Source organism: Anomaloglossus baeobatrachus, chromosome 4, assembly GCF_048569485.1.
Source record: "Anomaloglossus baeobatrachus isolate aAnoBae1 chromosome 4, aAnoBae1.hap1, whole genome shotgun sequence".
NCBI lineage: Eukaryota > Metazoa > Chordata > Amphibia > Anura > Aromobatidae > Anomaloglossus > Anomaloglossus baeobatrachus.
Window position 1 is genome coordinate 571,259,329 of NC_134356.1, and position 25,481 is coordinate 571,284,809.

The 25,481-nt window shown below is 48.7% G+C and overlaps 1 protein-coding gene across 1 annotated transcript in view; it reads left to right on the forward strand.

The window, feature by feature from the left end:
• Positions 1–25,481, forward strand: part of MAP2K5 (mitogen-activated protein kinase kinase 5) — a 217,208-nt gene that overhangs the window by 111,747 nt on the left and 79,980 nt on the right. Inside the window, exons 9-12 of the mRNA XM_075346067.1 lie at positions 1,257–1,296; positions 18,147–18,215; positions 18,301–18,382; positions 23,925–23,986. Of these exons, the coding sequence (XP_075202182.1) occupies positions 1,257–1,296; positions 18,147–18,215; positions 18,301–18,382; positions 23,925–23,986 (253 nt within the window). The remainder of the gene's footprint in view (positions 1–1,256; positions 1,297–18,146; positions 18,216–18,300; positions 18,383–23,924; positions 23,987–25,481) is intronic.

The following is a 25,481-nucleotide window of genomic DNA, read 5'->3' on the forward strand; positions in this document are numbered from 1 at the left end:
CTCAGAGGTCTGCAAATTAAGTCATAACCAAAAGGATGTTACTCTCACAAATGGCCTTTAAGCCAAAAAAAAACCCCTAACAATATTCTTATAGTTATTAGCTTTACAAAAGGCTGCCTGGGGTGAAACGTTATTGATATCCCCGATTTAAAGGCAATTTTGTCAGCAGGATTTCACCCTTCAAATATTATATATGTGTATGTAGCTCTTTCAAAGACAAGTCCAGCAATACCTTTACATGGCCAGTCCGTTCCTCCATTACTGAGAAATTAGCATTTGAATTGATATGCAAATTGATATGTTAAGTCTAAAGCCTCTGTCACTCCAGATCTATTTCTGCCCAATTACATCTCCTTCTGCTTGACTGATGGTGCCTTTGCCTGAAGTCACCGAGCATAGAGGCTGTCAAACAAGCAGTAGGAGGCGACGTGACAGAGCTGGAGTGACAGGGGCTTCGGAGCTATAAATAGTCATCCAGCCTCATGTGCATATTTATTCAATCTCTGATTTCTTAGTCACGGAGGAATTTATGTTGGACATGTAAAGTATTGGTGAACTTGTATTTGAAAGAGCTACATGAGCATATAAATAAATTGGCCAGTGAAATCCTGCTGACAGATTACTATTAATGATTCGAACTTAGGCAAGTGATTGGGTGGAGAGCCACCTCAAGAAAGCACAGCAATCCTAGGGTGGTGCATGAATATAGTCAACTACGGGACAGAAAAACTACTCAAATTTTTCCTCCTCTAATGGAAACTTGGGACCCAATTCAACAAGTGGTGCGGTGTTGTTCACGCTGGTCCTCAAGCGAGGGGATGCTTGAGTCGGACGCTCCTGGTTCATTAAAAGGGACACACCTCTTCATGACTCTGGAGTGTCTGACCTGTCACGTGAGCCTCCGTGAACTACGCCAGGAAACTCACTAAAGTAGGGTATTCGAGATTTCTAACTACGGAATCACATAGTTCGTCATGAATCGGAAGAGCTGCGGCGCTCCAGCTCTGTCTGTTTTGTAGGAGCTAGGCTAAACTGGCATGAAAACTCCAAAACTCACAAAATGTAAGCGCAGCTCCACGTTGCACCCAACTTTTGCAACTTTTCAAAGCTTTTACTCCAGAATTCTGACTTAAACACTTTGATGAATCGGGCCTGAAGTCTTAGCATATCTTTATTTAGTTAAACATTTGAGAGTTTAACACTTGGGTAGCAAACATAATTTACAAATTAATTTAATAATTAAATTCTTTTTACAGGGCATACCACGTACCGAGTGGAAAGATCCTGGCGGTGAAGGTAAGAAAAACTCATGCTAGCGTTTACTCTGTTCTTTCCAGTTTGATGATGTAGAAGCTACATATGTGGATCATTCTACATCCTCCTATCCTGCACACTCTAGAAAAATATATATGTGCAGAACGGTTGTGATTTTTCTGCATGACAATATGCTCCTAGATTTATGAATTGTTTACTGATTTTTCTAAAGATTTTTTTTATATCCTTTGATTTATTTTGGTTAGCAGACAATAGTCACACGGGGGAAACTCATGGTAACAATTTGTGTCATTCATGAAAACTAAAGTGACCCATAAATCCTCAATGTCCCTCGAGTCTTCAGCCCCTTGGTCCCAGTGCTTAGATTGCCTGACACCACAGGGATAAATGGATGATCATTGTCCGTTTGAGGGTTTAGGCCACATGCACACGTTGAGTATTTGGTGAATTTTACCTTGGTATTTGTAAGGCAAAATCAAGAGCGGAACAGTGGAATAGTATAATATAAACACGGGCACTGCTTCTGTATTTTTCACCCACTCCTGGTTTTGGCTACAAATACTGATGTAAACAACGCACCAAATACTCAACGTGTGTACATGGCCTTGTAGGTTGGGTCTCAAAAAGTTACCACATTGCTATATTAAAACCTTCCAAGGTGTGTGGGGTTTTTTTGTGTTGTTTTTTTTTGCGAAACATAACCGAAATTGTCATATTTTCTAAACTAAAATTTCAAAAGTGCATGACTGTATTGAAGGTCTGATCACCCCAACCCAAGATACATTTTTGAAGATAATACTTTTGCCGATCCCCTACTTGGTTGTTGACCGGTGGTCATTTACCAGTCTGTTTGCACGGCACGACAGCGCTTCAGATGTGCACTGAATGATCAGTAGCAGAACATTAGAAATGTTCCTGACAGCCTACGTCTGGTTTTCACAGGACAATGTGCTGCTGAAAAAATGATCTTTTGGGCAAAATCAGTATTTCACCCAACGGACTAGCTTGGTCATTGGCTGGGTGATCGGCAGCCTGTTTGGTCTGCACAATTATTGTGAAACAAGCAATCCTAAGAAGGCTCATTCACAATAATCTTAGTGTAAATGCATCTTCTGTCTATTTTTGGCTAGACTAAGTTCTCTCGAGACAGCCACATGGCTGACTATTGACCCCTTGTAATTGGAAACTAGCTGTAGCACTGACGTCCCTGCAGGGACGCCAACTTACTCAACTCCCCCACTGGGTTGGTTCCTCCCCTGCTGCCCTGCAGCTGTCCACATGTGCTCTTGCTTTCTCTCACTCCCGGGGCTTGTGGTCGCAGCTCAGGTCTCCCGGAAGTGTGCTTAGGGCCGGTGCACCATTTTCCGGAAATGTCTTTCAGCCTATGGGTAAAAGGCACTAAGTATTTAAGGCACCCTCCCATTAGGAGAGGTGCCTGGCAAAGCTCCTAGTTAGTTAGTCTTCTAGTCTGCTAGCTAGTTGTCACTTCCCATAGTTCCTGTACCTGCCTCCCCTTAGCTATCTACCCTACCGTGCCCACCATACCTGTCCATACCCGCCTGTCTGTCTACCTCAGCCATCCGCCAGTACCTGCTTGCACATGTGTCCATACCTGAGGCCATCTCCTCTCCTGCATGTCACCTGCCACCTATCCGGTCAATGCCCTGGGAGTGGTCCCTGGTGTCCATCTCGCAGCAGGTGCTTAGTTAAGCCCCTCACTCTAAGGGTAAACCCAGGTTCCCCCTCTGGTCCAGTGGGTCCACTCCTGTTCGGTGCCTCAGCAACTCCAGCGGTGAGCATTACACTAGCAATATACCACCAAAAGGACAGCCCCATTAAGACATCTGTTAGGGCACGTTTTTGCTCAAAAACATTACCAAACTTATTGTCAAAATGTGGTGTGAAAAGATCCAAAGATGTAAGTGGATAATAAAATGACGACTATCTCAAGTCCTTTAGATCATTCAGTGATGTTTCTCCAGAAACTGCATCGGGGGCTCGGAATCTGGTTTGATTGTCTAATATTGGGATATATTCGTTTTAAGTCTATATGATTGCATACTTGCTTACATTATTCTAATCAGGCCATTTGACTAGTTTGTGTAATATGTGTAATAGGTCCGTAATGAATAGTTTGATGGCACTACACTCTTTAGAAAGACCCTTTCACTTGTAGTAATTGCTCAAAAATTTGCTGGATCAACTGTGTGTAGATGTAGCATCTTATAGTGTTCCTCGCCCCTCCGGCATATAAAGAACGAGGAGGCAGATAACCCTTTTCACGTGGACATGTAATCCTATCTTATGCCCTGCAGTGGTTTACTTACTGGAGAAGACAATTATGTCGCCGGTGATTAAGTGAATTAAAACTGAACATCAGCCTAATTTGACCTGGGCTGTTTGCTCTGTTTTTCTCTGGCGCGGTTTGTGTACAAGGTCTCCTCTGACAGACGTTGATAGATTGCTTTATTTAGAATTGTATATTTTAAGAGTTTCCAGCTAATTTAAACAGAGCAGCAGAAAATTAATCACCCGGACCTAAGAGTCCACATAATATGTGACAGCTCATAGCCTGACCTCTCCGAGTGCTGGACGGAATAACCAACTGCTCAGGACTGCGGAGTAATTACCTTAAAGGAGTATTCCCAACTTGGACTTTTATGGCATATCCTGAGGATATGTCTGATAGATGTGGCCCTTACCTCTGGGACCTCCACTGATATGGACAGTGTGGGTCTCCTGCTCACCTATTTCCCATAAAAGAGAATGAAGAGACATGTACATGTGTAGCCACTTTTTTTTTTCCTGCTCTACGTGGCTGGTGACACCTCACCGGGTTGGTTGGGACACCACTGTTCTTCACACGATGGTGGGACACATATCTTTCAGATATTTATACCGTATCCTGTGGATATGCCGTAAATTTCAAGGCGACAATGCTACTTTAGCACACCAGCTTGAGTTTTCATAATATTTGCCATGAATGCTCACAACAGTGACTAAGTGGAAGACTAAAGGCCCCGTTACACGCAACGACATATCTAATGATATGTCGTCGGGGGCACGGAATTCGTGACGCACATCCGGCGTCGTTGGCGACATCGTTGCGTGTAACAGCTCCGAGCGAAGGTGAACGATCAAAAATACTCACCTAATCGTTGATCGTTGACACGTCTTTCATTTTCAAAATCTTGTTGGTCGTTGTGGACGTAGGTTGTTCGTCGTTCCTGAGGCAGCACACATCGCTACGTGTGACACCCTGGGAATGACTAACAGCTTACCTGTGTCCTCCGGCAACGCGGTGGGCGTGTCGTTAATGCGGCTGCTCTCCGCCCCTCCGCTTCTATTGGTCGGCCGCTGTGTGACGTCGCTGTGACGGCGCACGAACCTCCCCCTTAAGGAAGAGGTTGTTTGCCGCCCACAGCGACGTTGCTAGGAAGGTCAGTACGTGTGACGGGTGTTAGCGATATTGTGCGCCACGGGCAGCGATTTGCCCGTGATACACAAACGACGGGGGCGGGTGCTTTCACGAGCGACATCGTGTAAAGCCCCCTTTAGGGTGCTTTCACACTTCCGTTGTTTTGCATCAGTCACAATCCGTCGCCTTGAGGAAATACGGTATCCTGCCCGGGGGTCACATGATGGGGATCAGTGGACCGCAATAGCGCCGCTCAAAGTCAGAATGTACAACACTAGGTATTTGACAAAAGCTTTCCCTATGAGTTTTACAGGGATGTGGCCACTAATGCTGTGTAGTGAACCAGCCCTTTAATGGTCGTGTGTTGATGATTATCCGCCATTTCATAGAAATCACTGAAGAGCACACAACAAGCATAAGTTTTGTGATTTGGAGGGTCTGAGGCCCAGTATACCATCATTACCTTTTTGATCGGTGGGCGACCTCTAGGTGTCCCAGTCATTCTATATGTGGATGTCCCTCACAATGTATGTTGCCCAGCTATGGTTCTGATCCATCACAGTTCAACTTCTCGTGCAGCACAGAGCCACAATGGTTTCAGCTATTTTTTTGCAGCACTGGGGTCCCGACATCTGCAAGGAGTGCTTGAGTGGGTTTCCTCTGGGTGGTCCCATTTCCACCCACACTACAAAAAAATACTGCTAGTGAGTTTAGATTGTGATCCCCAGTGGGCACAGTGATGACAATTTCTGTATAGCGCTATGGACTATGTTGGCGCTATATAAGTAAGTAAGCTTAATAAATAAAAATAAATTCTATTTAAGCCCCTAAAAAGAACAGTTGCAGATGATTTCCGCTGGGACTGCGTCCCCCTCCCTCCTTACACAGCATTCTGACCGGTCCCTGGGGCACCTTCCTCCCTCGGCTGCACCTGACACAGGTTAAATGCCTCTCACACTTTAATTGAGTAAAATTGCTATGATGTAGCAGCAAATTATTATTTTTTTTTTTTTTCGTCAAGTTTTTCTGCTCTGAAAAATGTAAGTGAGTGGAGTTGGCAAATGACTATTGATTTGGGGAAGTGTGTTTTAAATTTCTCTTGGCAGTTCTATATTACAGTTACAAGCTGGATTAGTCGGAGCGTTTATAAATAACCCTAAAGCAAGCTTGTGATTGAAACAGGTTGCGTCTTATTCTATTTCTTTAGATGCCAGCGTTCTGAAATTTAATTTATGCCTCCGCATATCGCGTGTCTATATTCCTCCCCCCTTCTACATATAAATCTTAATTTATATGTCTGTTCTGACGGCTGCACAGATATACGAGTGCATTGTGTAAGATGCTCGTCAAGACACATTGTGTATATTCTCTGTCAGTGCCAGAGGGAACTTTAAAGCACACAGTAAGCAATGCAAGGTTCACACTTAGAGGCTAGATTACCACCCATCAGGTCGTCCGTGTATTGGTTTATCCAATATGAGTAGGACACTGTATTTGATGGGGGGCACAATGATTGCTACATAATCCATTAACTTCTGTTAGTAGTGTTGTATGATACAATGATCTGTACACTTTAGATAAAGCGGATGCAAACCCATCAGAATGAATTATTAAAAGAGTTTCCCCTTTTAAATTGAAAAACCCTTGAAAAATACAAATCCTTTATCAGTTTCTTGACTAGTGGGATGACAAAATTATGGTTTGTTACCCACTGAGGTTGCCACCTAAGGTTTCATTCCAACCTCGGTTATTGTCGCTAAGAGTGTATAAATTGGACAAGTAGAATGCAAAAAGAAATCGCATTTCACTTGGACCAGTGTTATTCTATAGAGCAGAATTGATCTGTGATTTTTTTTTTTCTCAGGCTGAATCGGACAAGTCTATGGGTACATGTGCTACAATGGACTGCACTGATGATATCTGAGTGCAGTGTGATATACGCACAGACAGGCAATGGAGAAGATGGAGAAATTAATCTTTCCTTCTTCACACCTGTGTTCCCACTCTCGCATATGAGAGAATCGAGTCACAGTGAATGATACTCATCCACACTCACAGCAGAGTGTGAGTCGACTTTCACTAGCAAATTGCATCAGATAATATACGTCTGTGTGGCCCTGGCCTTACAAGAAAAATGGTCAGTGTGTGTGTGGGTGGGTCAGAGTGTGTGTGTGTGTGTGTGGGTGGGTCAGAGTGTGTGTGTGTGGGTGGGTCAGAGTGTGTGTGTGTGGGTGGGTCAGAGTGTGTGTGTGTGGGTGGGTCAGAGTGTGTGTTTGTGGGTGGGTCAGAGTGTGTGTGGGTGGGTCAGAGTGTGTGTGGGTGGGTCAGAGTGTGTGTGGGTGGGTCAGAGTGTGTGTGGGTGGGTCAGAGTGTGTGTGGGTGGGTCAGTGTGTGTGTGGGTGGGTCAGTGTGTGTGTGGGGTGGGTCAGTGTGTGTGTGTGGGTGGGTCAGTGTGTGTGTGTGTGTGGGTGGGTCAGTGTGTGTGTGTGTGGGTGGGTCAGTGTGTGTGTGGGTGGGTCAGTGTGTGTGGGTGGGTCAGTGTGTGTGGGTGGGTCAGTGTGTGTGTGTGTGGGTCGTGGGTGGGTCAGTGTGTGTGGGGGTCAGAGAGTGTCTGGGGGTCAGTGTGGGGGTCAGAGTGTGTGTGGGGGTCAGAGAGTGTGTGTGGGGGTCAGAGAGTGTGTGTGGGGGTCCAGAGAGTGTGTGTGGGGGTCAGAGAGTGTGTGTGGGGGGTCAGAGAGTGTGTGTGGGGGTCAGAGAGTGTGGTGTGGGGGTCAGAGAGTGTGTGTGGGGGTCCAGAGAGTGGTGTGTGGGGGTCAGAGAGTGTGGTGGGGGTCAGAGAGTGTGTGTGGGGGGTCAGAGAGTGTGTGGGGGGGGCAGAGAGTGTGTGTGTGGGGGGGTCAGAGTGTGTTGGGGGGTCAGAGTGTGGGGGAGGGGTCAGAGTGTGGGGGGGGGTCAGAGTGTGTGGGGGGGGTCAGAGTGTGTGGGGGGGGGTCAGAGTGTGTGTGGGGGGGGTCAGAGTGTGTGTGGGGGGGGGGTCAGAGTGTGGGGGGGGGTCAGAGTGTGTGTGGGGGGTCAGAGAGTGTGTGTGTGGGGGGGGGTCAGAGAGTGTGTGTGTAGTGTGTGTGTGGGGGGGGGTCAGAGTGTGTGTGGGGGGGGTCAGAGTGTGGGGGGGGTCAGAGTGTGTGTGGGGGGGGTCAGAGAGTGTGTGTGGTGTGTGTGGGGGGGGGTCAGAGTGTGTGTGTGGGTGGGTCAGAGTGTGTGTGTGTTTGGGGATCAGTGTGTGTGTGGGTGGGTCAGAGTGTTGTGTGTGTGTGGGTGGGTCAGAGTGTGTGTGTGTGTGGGTGGGTCAGAGTGTGTGTGTGGGTGGGTCAGAGTGTGTGTGTGGGGTGGGTCAGAGTGTGTGTGTGTGGGTGGGTCAGAGTGTGTGTGTGGGGTGGGTCAGAGTGTGTGTGTGTGGGTGGGTCAGAGTGTGTGTGTGGGTGGGTCAGAGTGTGTGTGTGTGGGTGGGTCAGAGTGTTGTGTGGTGTGTGGGTGGGTCAGAGTGTGTGTGTGTGGGTGGGTCAGAGTGTGTGTGTGTGGGTGGGTCAGAGTGTGTGTGTGTGGGTGGGTCAGAGTGTGTGTGTGTGGGGTGGGGTCAGAGTGTGTGTGTGTGGGTGGGTCAGAGTGTGTGTGTGTGGGTGGTCAGAGTGTGTGTGTGGTGGGGTGTCAGAGTGTGTGTGTGTTGGGTGGGTCAGAGTGTGTGTGTGTGGGTGGGGTCAGAGTGTGTGTGTTGTGGGTGGGTCAGAGTGTGTGTGTGTGGGTGGGTCAGAGTGTGTGTGTGTGTGGGGTGGGTCAGAGTGTGTGTGTGTGGGTGGGTCAGAGTGTGTGTGTGTGTGGGTGGGTCAGAGTGTGTGTGTGTGGGTGGGTCAGAGTGTGTGTGTGTGGGTGGGTCAGAGTGTGTGTGTGTGGGTGGGTCAGAGTGTGTGTGTGGTGGTGGGTCAGAGTGTGTGTGTGTGGGTGGGTCAGAGTGTGTGTGTGTGGGTGGGTCAGAGTGTGTGTGTGTGGGTGGGTCAGAGTGTGTGTGTGTGGGTGGGTCAGAGTGTGTGTGTGTGGGTGGGTCAGAGTGTGTGTGTGTGTGGGTGGGTCAGAGTGTGTGTGTGTGGGTGGGTCAGAGTGTGTGTGTGTGGGTGGGTCAGAGTGTGTGGTGTGTGGGTGGGTCAGAGTGTGTGTGTGTGGGTGGGTCAGAGTGTGTGTGTGTGTGGGTCAGAGTGTGTGTGTGTGGGTGGGTCAGAGTGTGTGTGTGTGGGTGGGGTCAGAGTGTGTGTGTGGGGTGGGTCAGAGTGTGTGTGTGGGTGGGTCAGAGTGTGGGTGGGTCAGAGTGTGGGTGGGTCAGAGTGTGTGTGTGGGTGGGTCAGAGTGTGTGTGTGGGTGGGTCAGAGTGTGTGTGTGGGTGGGTCAGAGTGGTGTGTGTGGGTGGGTCAGAGTGTGTGTGTGGGGTGGGTCAGAGTGTGTGTGTGGGTGGGTCAGAGTGTGTGTGTGGGTGGGTCAGAGTGTGTGTGTGGGGTGGGTCAGAGTGTGTGGTGGGTGGGTCAGAGTGTGTGTGTGGGTGGGTCAGAGTGTGGTGTGTGGGTGGGTCAGAGTGTGTGTGTGGGTGGGTCAGAGTGTGTGGTGTGGGTGGGTCAGAGTGTGTGTTGTGGGTGGGTCAGAGTGTGTGTGTGGGTGGGTCAGAGTGTGTGTGTGGGTGGGTCAGAGTGTGTGTGTGGGTGGGTCAGAGTGTGTGTGTGGGTGGGTCAGAGTGTGTGTGTGTGGGTGGGTCAGAGTGTGTGTGTGGGGTGGGTCAGAGTGCGTGTGGGGGTGGGTCAGAGTGCGTGTGGGGGGTGGGTCAGAGTGCGTGTGTGGGTTGGGTCAGAGTGTGAGTGTGTGTGTGGGTGGGTCAGAGTGTGAGTGTGTGTGTGGGTGGGTCAGAGTGTGAGTGTGTGTGGGTGGGTCAGAGTGTGAGTGTGTGTGTGGGTGGGTCAGAGTGTGAGTGTGTGTGGGTTGGGTCAGAGTGTGTGTGGGTGGGTCAGAGTGTGTGTGTGGCTGGGTCAGAGTGTGGTGTGTGGCTGGGTCAGAGTGTGTGTGTGGCTGGGTCAGAGTGTGTGTGTGGCTGGGTCAGAGTGTGTGTGTGGCTGGGTCAGAGTGTGTGTGTGGCTGGGTCAGAGTGTGTGTGTGGCTGGGTCAGAGTGTGTGTTGTGGCTGGGTCAGAGTGCGCGTGTGGCTGGGTCAGAGTGCGTGTGTGGCTGGGTCAGAGTGCGTGTGTGGGTGGGTCAGAGTGCGTGTGTGGGGTGGGTCAGAGTGCGTGTGTGGGTGGGTCAGAGTGCGTGTGTGGGTGGGGTCAGAGTGCGTGTGTGGGTGGGTCAGAGTGCGTGTGTGGGGGTGGGTCAGAGTGCGTGTGGGGGTGGGTCAGAGTGCGTGTGGGGGTGGGTCAGAGTGCGTGTGGGGGTGGGTCAGAGTGCGTGTGGGGGTGGGTCAGAGTGTGAGTGCGTGTGTGGGTGGGTCAGAGTGTGAGTGCGTGTGTGGGTGGGTCAGAGTGTGAGTGCGTGTGTGGGTGGGTCAGAGTGTGAGTGTGTGTGTGGGTGGGTCAGAGTGTGTGTGTGGGTGGGTCAGAGTGTGTGTGTGGGTGGGTCAGAGTGTGTGTGTGGGTGGGTCAGAGTGTGTGTGTGGGTGGGTCAGAGTGTGTGGTGTGGCTGGGTCAGAGTGTGTGTGTGGCTGGGTCAGAGTGTGTGTGTGGCTGGGTCAGAGTGTGTGTGTGGCTGGGTCAGAGTGTGTGGTGTGGCTGGTTTGTGTGGCTGGGTTTCAGAGTGTGTGTGTGGGCTGGGTCAGAGTGTGTGTGTGTGGGGGTGGGTCAGAGTGTGTGTGTGTGTGGGGGTGGGTCAGAGTGTGTGTGTGTGGGGGTGGGTCAGAGTGTGTGTGTGTGGGGGTGGGTCAGAGTGTGTGTGTGGGGGTGGGTCAGAGTGTGTGTGTGGGGGTGGGTCAGAGTGTGTGTGTGGGGGTGGGTCAGAGTGTGTGTGGGGGTGGGTCAGAGTGTGTGTGGGGGTGGGTCAGAGTGTGTGTGGGGGTGGGTCAGAGTGTGTGTGGGGGTGGGTCAGAGTGTGTGTGTGTGTTTGGGGATCAGTGTGTGTGTGTGTGGGGGGGGTCAGTGTGTGTGTGTCGGGAGAGGGGGGTCAGAGTGTGGTCTCTCCACCTTCTATTAGGTTAGGGCAACATGAGTGTATAGCATCCGATGCAAGAGCATGGGATGCAACATGCTAATGACTCTCGGCTCCCGCTCTGCTGTGAGCGTAATCAGAGTGTCATTCACGGTGATCTGATCTTGGGATCGTATGGTAGCTGCGGAGGAGGGAGGAGATGGAGGGAGTGATCTCTTAATCTCCTCCATTATCAGCTGATGAATATATCACACTTGGATGTCATCCGAGTGCAGTCTGATGTTTCACTCACACCCATAGACTTGTATGGGTGTGAGTGATATCTCTCTCGCAGACATCTGTAACATTCTGCGATTGTTTACTCGACGCGACTCCGCGTGAAGAAAAAACATCACAGATCAGAACAGCCTAAGGCCCTGTGTGCACTAGAAAATTGAATTTTTTTAAGAAAATTCCGCACCGTCTGATAGATTACCGCACATGCGGTAAAAAAAACCGCAGCAAACCACACTCGAAAACCGCATGCGATTTGCTGCGGTTTTGCCGCAGCATTGCCACGAACTTTCCGCAGGTTGTTCCCTGCAGTTTTTGACCATTATCTATGGCAAAAACCGCACGTAACCGCGGAAAAAGAAGTGACATGCTCATTAATTCCGCAGCAGAAATTCTGCAGCAAAACCTGAAGGTGAAAAAACCGCAGTGTGCGCACACAATTTTTTTATTACCATAGGTTTTGCTGGGGAATGACTGCCGAATGGTTCTGAACATTTTCTGCAGCAATTCATGCAGCAAAAACTGCAGCATGCGCACAGGGCCTAATAGAGTATTATTGGTCCAAGTAAAATGCAAATTATTAATATTTTTTTTATCGCACTCCAATCTTCTGATTTTACTCACTGTGTGGCTCTAATCTGAGTGTGAAAAATGGACAGCACCGGTGTTTTTGATTTGTGTCGCAGATCAGTATCGGACATGTCTTTGAGATTTTCCATGAACTATTCGGTTTAGGAACAAAAATGGACATTGACTCACAGGCATGAGTCCTATCTGTATAAAGCCCAGATGGCACACGTTCAAGAAAAACTGACCTCTGAATGGGCCATACTCTCTAAAATAGGACATATGCCCAGTTATGCAGTGATATGCTCCATCCTTTATCCTCTGCTGATTAGAAAAAGTTGATTCAATGCGAGAAGTTTTGAAAATGACTATAGAAAATATAGTTGTGAAATCCCCTATTGGAAATGTAATGGCAGCCAAAGTGGTATTTGCCCGTTTTCTAAGGCTAGTTTCACACTTGCGTTGAACGGTATCCGTTGCATTGCGTTGTGTAACGGATGTGTTGCATATAGTGGCACAACGGATGCTGCAAAACAACGGAATCCGTTTTAGATTTATTTATTTATTTATTTTTTTACAGTTTTAATCGGCGGCAGACTATTGTGAACGATCAGCTGATCACTCCCTGCAGCCGGCCGCCGGGTGATCAGCTGATCGCTCCCTGCAGCCGGCCGCCGGGTGATCAGCTGATCGCTCCCTGCAGCCGGCCGCCGGGTGATCATCTGATCGCTCCCTGCAGCCGGCCGCCGGGTTATCAGCTGATCGCTCCCTGCAGCCGGCCGCCGGCTGATCAGCTGATCTCTCCCTGCAGCCGGCCGCCGGGTGATCAGCTGATCTCTCCCTGCAGCCGGGTGATCGGGTGATCGCTCCCTGCAGCCGGCCGCCGGGTGATCAGCTGATCACTCGGCCGCCGAGAATGTGTGCGGGGGGCGGAGCCGAGCGGGGCCATGGCGCTGAGGAAAGGTGAGAGTGTGTGCGTGTGTATATACATGCGGAGTGGAGTGTGGGAGGGGGCGGAGCCATGGCGCTGAGGACAGGTGGGTGAGTGTGTGTGTGTGTGTGTGTGTGTGTGTATGTATGTATATGTAATAAATATATATATATATATATATATATATATATATATATATATATATATATATATATATATATAATATGTGTGTAATATATATATATATAATATGTATGTATGTGTAATATATATATATATGATGTGTAATATATATAATGTATGTGTAATATATATATATATATATATATATATAATATGTATGTATGTGTAATATATATATATATATATATATAATGTGTAATATATATATATATATATATAATGTATGTGTAATATATATATATATATATAATGTATGTGTAATATATATATATATATATATATATATATATATATATATATATATATGTATGTGTAATATATATATATATATATATATAATATGTATGTATGTGTAATATATATATATACAATATATTATATAATGTGTATATATAATATATATTACACACACGCAGAGTGGAGTGCGGGAGGGGGCGGAGCCGAGCGGGGAAGTGTCGGCTCCCTGCACACGTGGTCAGGGTAAATATCGGGCAAAGCACTTTGCGTGGTTACCCGATATTTACATTGGTTACGTGTGCAGGGAGCCAGAGCATGCGCAGTGAAATCCTAAGGATTCCGCTGCTCAAAAAAACGTTACATGCTGCGTTCCTCCCGCTGGGCGCAAGCAACGGAGCGTCCCCCAGCGGAAGCAACGCAGGTCCTTTTGGCACAATCCGTCATCCATACAAGTCTATGGGAAACAGCGGAATCCGTTAACGGATTCCGCTGTTTTCCAAAAGGGCGGATTGTGACGGAAGGAAAACAACGCAAGTGTGAAAGTAGCCTTAGAACGACTTAAAAAGACTTTTCGTAAGATGGAAATTCAGTGATTTTTTTTTTTTATTCATTATTATTGCTACAATCTAATGTTTTTTTGTAATCTTTAGTGAAATATTTAGATTATCTATTTTATAGGTATACTTTGTATAAAAACACAACACCAAATCTTGGTTTCCTTGTTATACCATTAGGGCTCTAATCATTATGCTACCTTCGGCTTGGGACAGCTCATAGAGTCCCACGGCTTCCAGTATCATCTCTATGCCGATGACACACAGATCTACCTCTCTGGACCTGACATTACCTCTCTACTAACCAAAATACCACAATGTTTGTCTGCTATTTCATCCTTCTTCTCTGCACGATTCCTAAAACTTAACATGGACAAAACAGAGTTTATTGTCTTTCCTCCTCCTCACTCACCTCCTCCAACAAGCCTTTCCATCAAACTTGATGGTTGCTCACTCACCCCAGTCTCACAAGCTCGTTGCCTTGGAGTAACCCTCGACTCTGCTCTATCCTTCAAGCCACACATCCAAGCCCTCTTCAACTCATGCCGATTACAACTCAAAAATATCTCCCGGATCCGTGCTTTTCTTAACCAAGAATCTTCAAAAACATTAGTGCATGCCCTCATCATCTCCCGCCTCGACTACTGCAACCTCCTGCTCTCTGGCCTCCCTTCCAACACTCTTGCACCCCTCCAATCTATCCTAAACTCTGCAGCCCGCTTAATCCACCTCTCCCCTCGCTACTCCCCAGCCTCGCCACTCTGCCAATCCCTTCACTGGCTTCCCATCGCCCAACGACTCCAGTTCAAAACATTAACCATGACATACAAAGCCATGCACAACCTGTCTCCTCCCTACATCTGTGACCTAGTCTCCCAGTACCTACCTGCACGCAACCTTAGATCCTCACAAGATCTTCTTCTCTGCTCCTCTCTTATTTCCTCTTCCCACAATCGTGTACAAGATTTCTCCCGTGCATCCCCCATACTCTGGAACGCTCTACCTCAGCACATCAGACTCTCCACTACCGTGGAAAGCTTCAAGAGGAACCTCAAGACCCACCTCTTCCAACAAGCCTACAACCTACAATAGCCCTCAGCCCAGTAGACCACTGCGCAACCAGCTCTGTCCTCACCTATTGTACCATCACCCATTCCCTGTAGACTGTGAGCCCCCGCGGGCAGGGTCCTCTCGCCTCCTATACCAGTCTGTCTTGTACTGTTAATGATTGTTGTACGTATACCCTCTTTCACTTGTAAAGCGCCATGGAATAAATGGCGCTATAATAATAAATAATAATAATAATAATAATACTCCAATTCAGGCCGTGGTCCGGAATGTACATATTGCTCCACCTAGTGGTGGCAACAAGCAGTTAGGATTTTTGTAAGTGTCCTCTCTGTACTAATGGAGCAGTGTATCATTGTATCATGAATATTATGAGAATGTCCCAATCATTTAACCTGCTCGTTTGGTTACTTCTCCTTATACATTATTATTGATTTTGTATAGAAATTAATTTTTGAAATTTAGCAATTGGCAGGGAATTAGGATATTATATTATTTTTTTTTTTTTTTTTTTGTAATTATCCAGTATTGTGGCTTCTTTGGCACACTAATTAAAGTATATGGCTGGATTTATATGGAGTATCACATTTTTCATGGCTGTATTGAAGTGCATGCATGAATCATGTGATTGTTATATCACTCACTTTATCATAGGGCTGAAATTTGTATTAAATAAAACTTGACAAATAATGCATCCAACTCAGATTTATTTGGCTTTTTTGCAATGCAGAATTGACGACCTTGTTTCCTAAAGGCTCTAGTGGGAATCAAAAAATCAAAGAAAGAGAAAAAGAAAAATAGTCGAGCTATTGCGCTGATCAGAGGGAAATGCCGCACTTGTATAATCACAATGGGTTTTCCATAGGGAGGGGCGAATTGTAACTATTTGTTTTTAGATAATGCGTAACGAATCCCAAAGTACTATTCCTGTATCAAACCTAATGCAAGTCAATGGGGAACCCAAACATTTGCGTGAAGATTTCCCAGACAGATTCTCAGGTTCCCCATTGACTTACATTATGTTTGTTATTCGTGACGAATAACATAATAGTACTACGGTGTTTTTTCAAAAATAAGACACTGTCTTATATTTTTTTGCCCCCAAAAAAGCACTAGGGCTTATTTTTGGAGGAGGTCTTATTCTTGGAGAAACACGGTTGGAGGGCAAGTTTACCCCCCAAAAGAGCAGACACCCCCCCCCCACACACACACTTCCCAGGAGACTCATACTTACAAGACCCGGACGTCTTCGTGGATCCCAGGTCCTCCTGTGATCTCCGGTGGGTGCTGCAAGCCGTCCTCTTTTGCTTCTGCCTGACACACTGCAGATCGCACACAGACACACAAACACGTGCGCTCACACACACACACCACACATGACATCACATCAAGCGCTTCTAGACGCAGGGAATGATGAAAGGAAGTCACGTGTGTCTGCAGGTCCTGTTGCGGCAGGTCCTTGCACTCCACCACACAGCCTCTCAGGATTCTGCCGGCGAGAAGAAATCGGTGTCGCTGGATGTGGTATGTGTGCGATCCGATGTTTGTGTGTGTGATTTGATTATGTGTGAAATCTGATCGTGTGTGTGATCTGATTGTGTGTGCGATCCGATGTTGGTGAGATCTGTGTGTGTGTGTGTGTGTGTGTGTGTGTGTGTGTGTGTGTGATCGGATGTGTGTGGGGGTGCTATCACTGCAGGTCCTCTGCTCGGCGTCTGGTGAGTATGATTACGGGGTGTCCGCTGTCTATAATGAAGTGTCCTGCAGTATCTAACTTTTTTAGCTGCTTGGACACTTCATTATTGATCCACAACTAGGGCTTATTTTCGCTTGAGGGCTTATATTTAAGCCTTGCTCTGAAAATGCTGAAAATCCCTGCTAAGACTTATTGTTGGGTGAGGTCTTATTTTTGGAAAAACACGGTAGGTATTCAGTACGAATAATCCGAACCCAAGTAATTATTTGCCCATCATTAGTTATCGACCATTAGAAAAACATTGCTGCTTTCTTCCAAAAAAAAACAAAACACAGTGCCACACCTGTCCATGTTATTACAGCTCAGTTCCATTTAAGGGAACCAACCAGCAGGATTTTCATATATAAAGTAAAGCCAGTGCTATACTGGTGCTAGGATGCTGAATGTAAGCATAGCTTTTGTTTTGAGATTCAAGGTTTTATTTCAGAAATATGTACAAGTAAAGTTCCAGCAATGCACAGCTATTTGATTGACAGATGCAACAGGAAGAGAATATGTGGGTTTGGTTTTGCTATCTATTCCCGCCTCTGTCTGCCTGCGCAAAATGAACGTTTATGACTGTGACAGGAGGAGGAAAGACAGGCAAGTAGGCAGGGGAGGGACTAGATAGCAAGACCTAACCCACATATTCCCTTCCTGTTGCACCTGTCAATTAAATAGCAGTGCATTGCTGGAACTTTACTTGCACAAACATCTCTGGCAAAAATTAAGATTCCACTTCCAAATTTTCAGTTTTTCTGATTTTTCTCTTGATAGGTATATTTTTGAGTAAAATGTAAATTGTTGCTTTATTCTTTAAACTACTGACAACGTCTCCGAATTTTTAAGCAAAAAATTTTGTATTTCTTTTCTGAAAATGAGAAATGCTCAAAATAACAAAAAATGCATTGCATTCAGACCTCGAGAACAAGTTCATAATCATTTAGAAACAACAATACTAATAATGTTTTCTCAGGAAGAGTTCAGAAATCAATATTTTGTGGAATAACCATGATTTTTAATCCCAGCTTTCATGCGTCTTGGCATGCTTTCCAGCAGTCTTTCACACTACTTTTGGGTGACCTTATGCCACTCCTGGTGCAAAAATTTTAAGAAGTTCTTTGTTTGATGGTTTGTGACTATCCATCATCCTCTTGATTACATTCCAGAGGTTTTCAATGGGGTCCAGGTCTGGAGATTGGGCTGGCCATGACAGGGTTTTGATGTGGTGGTCCTTCATCCACACATTGATTGACCTAGCTGTGTGGCATGACTCATTGTCCTGCTGGAAAAACCAGTCCTCAGAGTTGGGGAACATTGCCTGAGCAGAAGGAAGGAACTCTTTTTCCAGGATATCCTTATATGTGGCTTGATTCATACGTCTGCTTTCTGTGTATTACATGCATGTACCGTATCATGTGTTGCTCTCGGGCATAGTACACAGATTTTGTGGCCATCGAACGGCCAAGTACGCAGCACTAGAAAGCTGTCACCTTGTACCTTCTGCGTCATCAGTCTGAGATGTGGCTGTGCAGCTATGCAATGTTTCTGATCACATTGTCTTACTTAATATATTTTACAACTGTGTTTCATGAGAAAATGGAGATTAGTACAGTTGTGCCAGTGTGGGAGCACCAGACATGGCTTGTCTGAGGTCTGGAGCACGCCGCTGCTATCTGTGGCAAGCCGAACACACAGTATCAATCAGTGACAAGTGTTTTGTGTCTTTTCTCCGTAGGTCATCCCATTAGACATTACTGTGGAGCTGCAGAGACAGATTATGTCGGAGCTGGAGATTCTGTACAAGGTGCGTGAGCCCGGCGTCTATGTTTTGGGAATTATCACAAACCAGGCAGAGCGGGCTGACAATGCCATTCTTCTCTTCTTTACAGTGCGACTCTCCATACATAATCGGGTTTTATGGGGCATTTTTTGCAGAGAATCGAATTTCTATCTGTACGGAATTTATGGATGGTGAGTTCAGATCCGTATTAATCTGACTGTATGTGGGCATCCTAGAACGTATACTGGTCTCTGAGCACTATATCAAGGAGTGCTAGTAAGGAAATGACAATGACAGCCATTCTTCACATCTAATTAATAGGACAATAAGTGGTAGAGAAGAGGCAACTAGAGCCGCTGCTGTCTCTTTTCTGATTTCAGTGCCTTAAAGCCTGAACCGTAAAGACTATAATAGTTATGCGACTGGTTGTTTGGAGCACATTGCCTTAACGCCACTATACACATTAGACTGATGTCAGCTAAACCCACAGATATCAACAGGTTCATGCGATTGTCTAATACAAGAGGCACAACCTGTAGCACAGGGGCCACATGCAGCGCACAGTGCCATTCTGTGCAGACCCCGGCATCTGAGTTCTTTGTTCAGTAACACTCATAACCTATGGGCTCAAAATAGGAGAGCAGATGACCCACTCTGTCTACAAGAGGGGAATGTACGGAAATAAGGCTGTGTGCACACGATGCGTTTTTTACCGCGGAAACGCTGCGTTTTGAACCGCAGCGTTTCAGTGGCAAATTGCATGCGTTCAGCTTTCCCAGCAAAGTGTATGGGAAAGCTGAAAAATCAGTGCACATGCTGCGTTTCTTTCCGCAGCGTTTTGGATGCCAAAAATCGGTGCGGAAAGAAAAGCAGCATGTCACTTCTTTTGTGCGTTGTGGCTGCGTTCTCTCCCCCATTGAAATCAATGATGTGGGGTCAGAACGCAGCCACAACGCATGGACCTGCTTTTTTGTTGCGGTCCGCGGCCTTTGTCGGCACGCCAGAACGCAGGCATTTACCTGGAAGTGAGGTCAAGAGGCTTCCTGTTGACCTCACTTCCTGGCAAAGCCCCCGGTGTCGCCAAAGTGCCCGCCCCGACCCCCGACCCCCCTCCCGAAAATCCAACATGGCCGCGCGCACAGTAGCGCACCGGCCGCCCTGCTCCTATGATTTCTGTCGCATGTGCAATAACACATGCGACAGAAAACTGTTCCCCAGGCCCTGCCCGTTCACCCCAATTCCCCCCCCGGTGTCATACATACCTGTCCGGTCGCAGCGCTGATCCCCCGCGGCCCCCTCCTCCTTCACAGCAGACGCCGGCCGGTCACATGTGCAGAGCAGCTGACAGCCAGCACAGTGTTCAGTGTGAGCTGTGCTGCTGCTCGGCAGTCTGCAGCTGTGACCCGGGGAGAGTGGGTGCAGATTTTTGCACCCACTCTCCTCAAATGGAGGGTCTGCCCTCCTAGAAAATGGGGGATACGTTTCCTGAACGTGCCCCCATATTCTAGAAGGTCCAGAGGTGACGTGGGACATCCATATGGATTTCTGCGGACCCATTTTTTTTTATTAAATTGGAGAACAAGGGAATGATTTGGGGAGTGTTTTTTCTAATAAAACATTTTTTGTTGTCTTTTTTTGCTTTTGTTTACTGTCAATTAGTTATGTCGGGTATCTGATAGACGCTGTGACATCACTAATTGCTGGGCTTGATGCCAGGTGACATTACACATCTGGTATCAACCCCATTTATTACCCCGTTAGCCAACGCACCAGGGCGCGGGATGAGTTGGGGCGAAGCGCCAGGATTGGCGCATCTAATGGATGCGCCACTTCTGGGGCGGCTGCGGCCTGCTATTTTTAGGCTGGGAAGAGTCCAATAACCATGGCTCTTCCCACCCTGAGAATACCAGACCCCAGCTGTCAGCTTCACCTTGGCTGGTGATCTAATTTGGGGGGACCCCACGTTATTTTTTTTTTTATTCTTTATTTATAAATAAAAAAAAAAACATGGGGAGCCCTCCAAATTGATCACCAGCCAAGATGAAGCTGCCAGCTGTGGTTTGCAGGCTACAGCTGTCTGCTTTACCCTGACTGGCTATCAAAAATAGGGGGGACCCCACGCCATTTTTTTCATTTTTTTTTTTTTTATTGGATAAATACTAAGCTAGGCACCCTTTAGTGCCACATGAAAGGTACTAAAGGTGCCAGCTTAGAATATGCAGGCGGGGGTAGGACGTTCTATATATTTGACATCCCTTCATCCATTGACGCTTTTTAGGCTGTGTCCACAATCAGGGTTTGCAGCGTTATGGGCGCTGAGTGTTTTCCCTGCGTCCATAACGCTGCGTTGTGCAGTAGAAGCACAGTGGAAGGATTTTTGGAGATCCCATGCCCACTGTGCTTCTTTTCTCCGCAGCATAAACTGACCGGTAGCGTGGCTTCCCGAGCCTCAGCATGTCAATTTATGCTGCGGAGACGAGTGTTCTCTGCAGGTAGCATAGAGCTCCACAGCAGCCTGAACCCAAATCGTGGGCATGGGCAGCTGCAGGAAGGCTGGCACTGTGTACTAGACGCCGTGTCGCTGGATCATGGCCACATAGCCTTAGGCCTCTTTCACCCGTCAGTGATTCTGGGACGTTTGTGCTTTTTTTTAAACGTACCAGGATCACTGACATACGCAGACCCATTATAATGAATGGGTCTGCTCACACGTCAGTGATTTTTCACTGCACGTGTCTCCATGCGGCGTACCCGCGTGTGCGTGATTGCCGCACGGAGACATGTCCATTTTTTTCTGGCATCACTGATGTCCCACGGACCACGCAGTGGTGTGATCCGTGAAACACGTGCCAGAAAAAAACGTGCTTTTAAAATAAAAAACATTTTAACTCACCCGGCGTCCAGCGATGTCCTCTGCAGCCCGTCCTCCCTGTTCCTTCTGTGCCGGCTCATTATTGTCGCGCATATTCATGATGCACGACACAGCCAACCCGGAAGCAGCTGCTGCGGGGGTCAGCGCCGGCCGGATGCTGCACCGCGGGAGCGATCAGCACCATGGAGAGCGGGAGCGGGTGCAGGTGAGTTAATCTCTAAGTGCAATCACGGGCCACGGAGAACGGAGCCCGGATTGCACTTAGACAACCCACGTGTGCCGTGATTCACGGCACACGGAGGGACATGTGCGTGTTTTACACGCCAGTGAAAAACGTCAATGTTTTTCACTGACATGTGAAGCGGGCCTAAAAGTGAGAATATTGTTGCTACAGCAACATTTTGGGTGAAGTAGCTGTGGATTCAAAATGCTTAATATACTCCTGAATAAAATCCTTGAGGGGTGCAGATTCCAAAATGGGGTCACTTGTGGGGGTTTTCTGACGTATAGGTACCTAAGGGGCTTGGTGCGCGAAGTTTATTTCAACTTTTCCAAAATTCAAATGGTGCTCCTTCCATTCCAAGCCCTCCCATTTATCCAAACAGAATGTGGAGAAGAAAATGACATCACAGGTTTTTTTTTCCAAAGGTCTGTGTTCAACCAACTTTATTATCACTGACAAGTCTTAAAAAACGCACCTAAAAAAACGCATGAAAAACGCATGAAAAACGCATGCGTTTTCGATGCGTTGTTTCTCAAAAAGCATTGTTTACAATTCTCCCCTCTGCCAGAGGGTGCTTTTTTTTCCGCGCGGAAAAAAAAGCAACGTGTGCACATACCCTAAAAGCCCTCACTTATTAGGTTATGGCATAAATAGCACAGTTGATATGTACCTTCACATTTTATGTTGCTCTTGGGAGTGGTACAATCAGTAAATGTGACACTCTGACCAAAAAAGGTTGTGCACCCCGATCTACTGTGTATGGGAAAGCTGGCTAAGTGATAGTTGGTAGGGATGTTGATTTCTCATAAGTTTGGACTCCCAATCGGTATTTTTCTCTTTGATATAAGTCGCCAGATGATGTGCCAGTCAGCGGCTTTCTCATGGAGAACACAGGAGTGCTCAGCAAAGCTCTATGGAGTGCCAACTGAGATGGCCTGAGACCCCCCCTAGGGCCGCATGGCCTGAGACCCCCCCTAGGGCCGCATGGCCTGAGACCCCCCCTAGGGCCGCATGGCCTGAGACCCCCCCTAGGGCCGCATGGCCTGAGACCCCCCTAGGGCCGCATGGCCTGAGACCCCCCTAGGGCCGCATGGCCTGAGACCCCCCCTAGGGCCGCATGGCCTGAGACCCCCCCTAGGGCCGCATGGCCTGAGACCCCCCCTAGGGCCGCATGGCCTGAGACCCCCCCTAGGGCCGCATGGCCTGAGACCCCCCCTAGGGCCGCATGGCCTGAGACCCCCCCTAGGGCCGCATGGCCTGAGACCCCCCCTAGGGCCGCATGGCCTGAGACCCCCCCTAGGGCCGCCCGCATGGCCTGAGACCCCCCCTAGGGCCGCCCGCATGGCCTGAGACCCCCCCTAGGGCCGCCCGCATGGCCTGAGACCCCCCCTAGGGCCGCCCGCATGGCCTGAGACCCCCCCTAGGGCCGCCCGCATGGCCTGAGACCCCCCCCTAGGGCCGCCCGCATGGCCTGAGACCCCCCCTAGGGCCGCCCGCATGGCCTGAGACCCCCCCTAGGGCCGCCCGCATGGCCTGAGACCCCCCCTAGGGCCGCCCGCATGGCCTGAGACCCCCCCTAGGGCCGCCCGCATGGCCTGAGACCCCCCCTAGGGCCGCCCGCATGGCCTGAGACCCCCCCTAGGGCCGGCCGCATGGCCTGAGACCCCCCCTAGGGCCGGCCGCATGGCCTGAGACCCCCCCTAGGGCCGGCCGCATGGCCTGAGACCCCCCCTAGGGCCGGCCGCATGGCCTGAGACCCCCCCTAGGGCCGGCCGCATGGCCTGAGACCCCCCCTAGGGCCGGCCGCATGGCCTGAGACCCCCCCTAGGGCCGGCCGCATGGCCTGAGACCCCCCCTAGGGCCGCCCGCATGGCCTGAGACCCCCCCTAGGGCCGCCCGCATGGCCTGAGACCCCCTAGGGCCGCCCGCATGGCCTGAGACCCCCTAGGGCCGCCCGCATGGCCTGAGACCCCCTAGGGCCGCCCGCATGGCCTGAGACCCCCTAGGGCCGCCCGCATGGCCTGAGACCCCCTAGGGCCGCCCGCATGGCCTAAGACCCCCTAGGGCCGCCCGCATGGCCTAAGACCCCCTAGGGCCGCCCGCATGGCCTAAGACCCCCTAGGGCCGCATGGATTTAGACCCCCAGGCAGATTCTTTGTCTAACACACATGTCAAACACTCTGGCCTCTGGGCCAAAGCTAGCCCACAGGCCAATTTTATTTGGCCCGTGATGCTATTCTGGATAGAGGGCTATGTGGGGGCCATTATTCTGTACAGAGGACTATTTGGGGCCCATTATTCTGTATAGAGGACTATGTGGGGCCCATTATTCTGTATGGAGGATTATGTGGAGCCCATTCTGTATGGCGGGCTTTTTGGGGCCCATTATTCTGTATGGAGAACTTTTTGGCGGTAATTAATCTGTATGGAGGACTAATTGGGGCCCATTAGTATGTTTGGAGGACTATGTGGGACCCATTATTTTATATGGAGGACTATGTGAGTCTTTGACTAGAAATAAGATGCCTTGCACTAAGTGTAGTTCTGTTCTGTGTGGTGACCTGGATATATTGCACATTGCACAAAGCAATGTCATAAGTGCACAATATGATCGCTTTTTCTTCCTCGTGTCACACAGGAGGATCCTTAGATGTATACAGAAAGGTTCCTGAACAAGTCCTAGGAAGGATTTCTGTTGCAGTGAGTTGTTGTTTTATTTTTACATAATGTTAACTGTCCACTTCTCAGTACTACATTACTCTCTGCCATTTTTTTTTTACTACTTTATTCATTTTTACACCATGATCGGGACACACACAGGGTCTGTGATTGGTTGCAGATAGACCCGCTGTCACACAGGGTGGGGGCACAGTCTGACTGCAACCAATCACAGACGCCCAGACTGCCCATGGGCAGGGGAAGCCGTGCATATGCATGAGGTTAATGAGTTTCCCCGGAAGTAGCGTTACAGGCGCGCGGGTTACCGGTAGATATAGCGTGCTAGCTCTAATCCCTCTATCCTTTCTACCACCATTTTAAAGCACTTGATTCGGGTCCCCATAGACTTATATGGGGATTGGCGTCCAGCCAGATATCTGGGATCAATTTTGGGCCTGAACTGTCTTTTTTTTTTTTTTTTTAATTTTACATCTGGTTGGACCTGCCGATCATGGGTTTCTGCGGGTTCATTCGCCCATCACTATTCACCAACATTAATATATTGTAAGGACTAGTTCTTATTAACACTTGCCAGTTTTGAGTACAATGTAAAAAAAAATTTGTATATTTTGCCCCAAACAACCTGTACATGTCAATTCACCCCAACATTGCAATGAAATGAAAAAAGGTAACTCGACTGATTGCCGTTCAGTAGCACACGGATGCCTGAGAACTGCACTAGACTGCAGCTCCGCTGCTATCGAAATAAATAGGATCTGAAGTGGTGTACCCGGAAATGGCCACCACACCGAGAACAGAGCTGTGCTGTATGACTCCATTCACTGATTATGCCGGTGCTCATTGGTGGGGTTTAGATAGGATAAGGCACTACTATTATAATTAACATGGAAACACTTGGGTGGGCTTTTCACACTACGACATCGCAGGTGCGATGTCGGTGGGGTCAAATTGAAAATGACGTACTTCCGGCATCGCATGCGACATCGTAGTGTGTAAAGGCTCGATGATACAATTAACGAGCGCAAAAGCGTCGTAATCGTATCATCGGTGCAGCGTCGGCGTAATCCATGGTTACGCTGATGCGACGGTCCGATGTTGTTCCTCGTTCCTGCGGCAGCACACATCGCTGTGTGTGAAGCCGCAGGAGCGAGGAACATCTCCTACCGGCGTCACTGCAGCTTCCGTAGGATATGCGGAAGGAAGGAGGTGGGCGGGATGTTTACATCCCGCTCATCTCCGCCCCTCCGCTCCTATTGGCCGCCTGCCGTGTGACGTCGCAGTGACGCCATACGACCCGCCCCCTTAATAAGGAGGCGGGTCGCCGGCCAGAGCGACGGACGCAGGACAGGTGAGTCCATGTGAAGCTGCCGTAGCGATAATGTTCGCTACAGCAGTTATCACAAGGATATCGCCGCTGTGACGGGGGCGGGGACTATCGCGCTCGGCATCGCAGCATCGGCCTTAGTCCGTCCTCACACATCCATGTGTCATGGCCTGGGCGTAGGTCCCCTGACCC